At 45.1% G+C, this 6,234-nt stretch overlaps 1 protein-coding gene across 1 annotated transcript in view; it reads right to left on the bottom strand.

Annotated features, from left to right (window-relative positions):
• The window catches only part of DRGX (dorsal root ganglia homeobox), a 31,135-nt gene extending 25,181 nt beyond the window's left edge, over positions 1-5,954 (bottom strand). The window contains exons 1-3 of the mRNA XM_024561253.3: positions 5,838-5,954; positions 1,551-1,648; positions 461-562 (exon numbers count right to left, since the gene is read on the bottom strand). Of these exons, the coding sequence (XP_024417021.1) occupies positions 461-562; positions 1,551-1,648; positions 5,838-5,871 (234 nt within the window). The 5' untranslated portion in view covers positions 5,872-5,954. The remainder of the gene's footprint in view (positions 1-460; positions 563-1,550; positions 1,649-5,837) is intronic.
• Positions 5,955-6,234: the final 280 nt, after the last annotated feature.

Raw genomic sequence — 6,234 nt, forward strand, 5'->3', positions numbered from 1 at the left:
TCAGATTCACTTCTCTAAAAGTGTCTGCATGCTGGGGAAAAGTTGGACATAATGCAATTTCTGGAAAGCAGATCCTAATCCTGTTCCCATCTGAAAATACAGTTCTCTGCAATTGACCGGCCTTAGCCCAGAGTGGTCAGAGCTGCTTTGAGAATAGCATCTCAGCTCTTTTTTTTTTTTTTTCCAAAGCAAGGAAATGGATGTGCATTGATGTAATTTAGTACCTTAGAGACGCGGACAAATTAGTGTAGAACATTATCACTAGTTAATTATGAATGACCGATTAATCAACCTAATCTAATATTCCACATTATGTTGATGTTATTAAAGTGCATCATGAAAATGACAGATAGTCTTCATTTGCTTTCTTTGGCCAAATGTGCACTCTGCAGTCATGATGTCAAAAAAAAGTTTGCCAGTTTTAATATTAGAGAGTTAAATAATTGAACAGAAGGCTCACCTGCACTCTGGCTTCTGTGAGGTTTATTTTCATAGCCAGCTCTTCTCTGGTGAATACATCGGGGTAGTGCGTCTGGGCAAAAACTGCCTCCAGAGCTTCCAGCTGGTAAAAGGAAGAAGTATTTACTGGTGAGAGGTTGTGGCTAGGTGAGAAGAAGCAGACATGTATTTCAAATTTGCTAGGAGTGGCGAGGAAGTTGTTTCCCAGATCAAATAAGGAAAGGAGAGGGAGAAAAGAACTGTTTGAAAAGATCCCACAGAATTAAAATTTCAACCACTGATAACTTAAGAACTAAATCTTGCTAGCAACCTCAATGTTCCCCCAAGAAGTAGAAATACGAAGAGAGGGGCAAATATTTACATAGACTTACATTTAAATATATTCATAGGAATCAAAATGGAAGAGTGGCCTTATGAATTAGAGTGATCCACACAGCATTCAGCATAGGACCAGGAGAAGAAAAACAATTTGAAGCTGCCCTCTGTGTGTCAACCACACAGAAGCTGCATAGGGGTGTTTGAGTCACCTTCTTGACTGGTGCCAGTTTGCTCCAGAATTTGAAGAGATCTTAAAGAACGGGCCCAGGTCCAGGAAACACAGTACCAGGGTTCCAATCATAGCCCTTCCATTTGTGGGCAACAATATTTTCTACAAATTTGTCATCTTCTTGGGCCCCAGCCTTCTCCTTTACCTACTAGGAAGAAGAATATGCTACTTGCCTTCCTCAAAGTGTTATTTCAAGGTTCAAATGATATCGTTGATGTTAAAATGTTCCCTAAACTATCAACTATAAGCAAATGGGAGCAATCATTATTGCCTCTTCACTTTCTATCCGAGATTATAAGGTCAAAATCTTCTGCCCTCTTTCCAAACAGATTTCTTGACACAAAAGTTGTTTAAGAAAAAAGAAAAGATCTAGTTAACATGATCAGTGGCCTTATCTGAAAAGGTGAAGAGCAGCTAAAACTCTTTTTTCTTTTTCCTTTCTTTTCTTTCTTTTTCTTTTTCGTTTTGTTTGTTTGTTTGTTTTTGGTTTTGGTTTTTTGAGGCAGGAAACAGCTAACTTTCAGAAGGAGAACACCATGATTACCTGCTGAAGTGTGAATGTTGTCCGGTTCCGGCGCTGTTTTCTGCGCAAGAATCCATCATCAAAATCTCCAGCAGGGTGGTTGCCAAAAGGTGCAGTGCCTGCTGGGAGCAAACAGGATCAGCCTGAGCAGATGGCCCCCCAGTCTTCATACACCATCCCCCACTACACGGGCTCATTTGGAGGCAGCAGCTCATCCCCTCCAGATAGAACCCTGTCCATTCCAAAGCATCTTTCTCTGTTCTTCTTATTAACCCCCTTCTTTTCCAGTCTCTTGTGCTCTCTCTCTCTTCCAATAATTTATGACTCCAGGTCCAACTATGCTTACTTCCCAAGACAGACAAGTTCTCTTCTTGAGAAATTATGGACTCAGGTGGGAAGGGTCACTGGCTTGAGATGAAGCCTTCATCTGACTTCCAGCTCCCAGCTGCACCCTGTCCAATGTACCTCATTTCCCTACCTCAGACCCTTTCGTAGAAGCTGCCATTTTCCTTTTGCTCACCTGTTAGTCTACTTGCCTGTGTTTCCATAAACAGCAAGGGTTAAAAGCTGGGGGTTGAGAAGAAGAAGAAAAAAAAAAAAACACCAGGAGCTTTTCACAGCACTTCCCTCCTAGAACTTCAGAAGACCAGGAGGTAAAAAATGTATAAATAAATATTAACTATTGTTGGTCACAGCTCATCAGCATCATAGTGGATATGTTATGTAGATGTCAATAAACAAGAAATCTGCTCCAATAGTCATTGTCCTGAATTCCAAGCAGATTTACAGAGGGCCATTCTCAAAGGGCACCCCACCCTCTTGCCAGGCTCATAAAGAACCCACTGCTTCTGCTTCCCTGAAAAGAAAGGCATCCTTTCCAGTATCCTCCCAGCAGCCTCCAGAGCTCCTACAATGCCAGAACAGACTTTGGCCCCAAATGTGCATTCAGATCATTTTCCAAATATGCACCATTTACTTGACAGTCCAAGATGGCTGCTCAGGAAAACAAACGAGCAAGTTCTCATTAGCCAGTAAACACTGTACCTGCCATGGGCTCTGGTCTCGGAATCACTGCCCCTTTAGCATTAGGAGCTGGTAAGCCACAGTGCTGGGACCACATCCCTCAGAAGGACCTAAGTCCCAAAGAAGCAAGATTCTTTAGGCTTTTAAAAATCCCATCTACTAAAGGGAGTCCCCCGCTATGTATTATACTCCACTCTCTGCAGAAGCCTCCATCTTCTTGTCCAAACTGCATTCTTCTTCAAAACCCTAGTTAAAAATATTTCTCTCCAGATCATTGGAAGCTTAAAAGAGCAACCTCATAGTAGCCTTATTTACATTATTTTGCAGAATACAAAACTGTTTCCTTTTGAAACAAAGAACTTGACTGGTGAGAATGGGAGGAAATCTCTGAGGGTCTCCAATCACAATCAGCCTCAGTCTTCTAATTTACATCTGCTGCTCCACATTGGTTCCCCTTATATACACATAATTCCTTAAGTGAAATACTGCATGTCAAACTGAACCCTAAAAAAGGCTGATGTTCCATCAAACTAATAAGAACAAAGATCGACAACCTAACAGAAAAGACAAAAATATGAGAAGTTTTTACTTAAAAATAAGTAGAATGGTCAATAATGCTATGAAAATGTTAAACCTTGTTGATAATTAAACAAAACAGAACAATTAACTACTATTTCCACCATGTTTTTTGGCAAAAAGTATCAGAGGCATCATGATACCTAGTACAGATATGAGTGTAATCAAACATGCATGCCATTTACCTATTTGTAGCACCATCTTTTAGTGTAGCCTTATTAGAGGGTAATGACAATTTTCATTGAAAATTTCAGTGCATATACAGGCATTTAATCTATGAATATACTTATAAAGGGTGGCAAAGTAAAGTGAAGAGAATGTTCTTGGCAGTATGGTTATTAAAAAAAACTGGAAACAACCAAAGTTCCCATTAGTGGACACTTTCTACACAGCATCTGATGGAATATTACACAGCTATTTAAAAGAAGTTGTTAAATCTGTATACATCAACATGGGAAAAAATCCTAAAATATATATTATGCCATGATAAAAGCAAAGTCCTGAATGACGTGGCACTATGATCTCAGTACAAATAAAGCATAACAAATACTGAGAAAATGACATAAATGGGGGCAAATACCTGTTTTCCTTGAAAGACTCACAAGGAACCCACAATAGGGAGTGCCTTTAGAAAAAGAAGTGAAGGAAAATTCCACTTTTCAATGTATAGGTTTCTGTTTGTTTAATTTCCTAAGCAGATACATGGAGTACTTTTTAATTTAATATCAGAAAAATTATCTGAGAAGTGAGATTATGAACCACACTGTGCTTTCTCCTTTATGCCTCTCTAGATTAATAAAAAATAAAAATTAAAAAGCTGATAGGTTTATGTTCCAAAAGTCTGTTCTCAGCCTTTCCATCTGCAGCAGATCACCTCCTCTCCAGTAACACTAAACACCACTTTTTGCAAAACTGGCTTAGAAACACATCTGCAAAACAATTTTTAAAAAGGTTTTTAAAGGCCTATTTCCTTTTCTTCTGATTATAGCAATCAGAGTCAGCATCCAGGTAGGATGTGCCTAGGGTGTGGAAGAAGAGGTAAGCCCACTAAGCTGAGCTGACAGCAGTAAGCAGCTCGGTGTGCTGGGGCTAGAACTCATAACAGGCTGGGCTAGAACTCTCTTTAAGTGGCTTCCGCAACCTGGGCTGCAGACAAGGTTTTCCCCCTAAGTCATCCACACAGTCCAACACCTGCTAAATACCCCAAACCTCAGCCTCCTCAAATTTGACTAGAAGGGTGGGCCACTGGGTATAAATCAGTCCAAACTCAAGATTCAGAAGTGAAAGGAATCTGTGTCCACCACATATCTGGAGGGTCTCCCTCCAGGCCTGGGGTGCAATGTCAGGGGATGCACCTCTCTGATGTTTCATAAAGCCAATCACCATGGGTCCTTGAAGGTAAGAGGTGGTGAAATACAGGCAAGTGTCTGGCCTTTCCGTCTTAGAAATGCTGACCAAGCTAGCAAGTCTTAAACACCTGTCCTCATTAGTCCCCTCTAGAAAATCCTACTGAACTCTTGAAAGCTTCCTTGGTTAAAAACATAAACTTCTGCAATCTTTGTGGGGTTGGCCAGCTGAGACTCAGCCACTGCTCAGGGTAACCTAGGGCATGGGGAACAAGCATCCTCTGATGTCCTAGGTCCCTCAGTGTTTCCCCACCTTTATCCTGTCCCATACCTCCCTGGATTTCTTTGCCTCCAAAATTCTTCCACCCACAAATAAATCAAAGGAGTAGGTTGCCAAAGACAAGTACTGGTATTACTCCCACAGTTACAGACGTCCTTCTGTCCCATGGTTGAGACTACTGCTCTGAGGAGGGTGCTGTTAAACGGCCAGAGTGTGCTGCTTTTCCTTTGCCTGATGCATGTTGATCCCTCCTTTTGCGGAGGACCCACTCCTCGGAATTTCTACGACCCTCTCCACCCTGGGGGCACCAGAGATCCAAGCTGTCCCCTTCTCACCTACCCCCACCTAACAATCCAGTGTGCAGACCACACCAGGGATCCTGAAGCGGAATTTCTTCTAAAGCCTGTAGACCCTCAAAGACCCAAAATTCTGGCCATGGGGCTGCCCCTAGGAGCAAAAAGTATTTGGCATTTGAGGTCAGAAACCCAAGGAGTCACAGAGATGAAGCCAGGTCAGGGCACGTGTGCCCGTGTAGGGCAGGGCCACTCGGCTCTGGGTCTCGGCTCTCAGAGGCCAGGGTGGCTGGGAACAGATGTCACCTCTACCTCCACCACCACTCCCCTAGAAGTATTTCCCTGTGCCACTGTGAGAGCAGCCGGCAATGGGTCGTTCCTGCTCATGGTCTGACCCAGGACAATTCGAGCCAACTCCCTAGTTCACCTTGGCTTTTGGGGTTGTTTGCAAAACACCGTGAAAGATTGATGCGTCCCCCTGGGTGGCTGGAGAAGGGGGGCAGCGATTAGAGGCGTGACACCAGCATCTGTGCTGGGAGGACCCTGCTGGTCCCTGTGGCATAGCCCGAAGCCGCCCAGCTCAGACAGAGAGAGAGGTGGGAGGCAGGTGGCGACGGGGCGGGAGGCCGGAGTCGGGTGCTTGGAGGGAGCCAGGGCCGCCCCTTCCCACCGTCCGGCGGCTGCACCCTTGGCGAAGTGGTGCCCAACAATCCACCAGCCCCGCTGTCGCGTGGGTCCGTTCTTGCAGGCTCAGGCTTTTCAGAGCTGCCCGGGAGCGGCGCTTACTCACCCTCAAGCTGTGGCGGACAGTGGAAATAAAACATCCCTGACGGCCGGATCTTCTAGACGGCCGGGACTCGGGAAGATGACCGCGGGACCGGCAGGCGCGCCTGGCTTCGGCCTGGCTGCAAAGCAAACAGCGATAGTCTAAGTCTCCCTCTACCTGGGACCTAGTCCGGCGCCGAAGCACACCAGGAGCTCCCTGCGGGAAAACCGCCTCCCAATGCCCTCAGCCCACTGTGGGAACTGGAGAGGAGGTGGCAGCGCCTTTTCAAATCGGGCCCCCTCGGGATAGCCCTTCAGTTCAGGTCCACCTCCCCGACAGCTGTGCTCCCACCCTGGCCCCAATACCAAACCCGCTCAGATCCCGGCTCTCGGGGATCCCCTGCGCAAGCGCTGCACCCAGG

The sequence above is a fragment of the Desmodus rotundus genome, chromosome 4 (genome assembly GCF_022682495.2).
Source record: "Desmodus rotundus isolate HL8 chromosome 4, HLdesRot8A.1, whole genome shotgun sequence".
In the NCBI taxonomy this organism is placed as follows: Eukaryota; Metazoa; Chordata; class Mammalia; order Chiroptera; family Phyllostomidae; genus Desmodus; species Desmodus rotundus.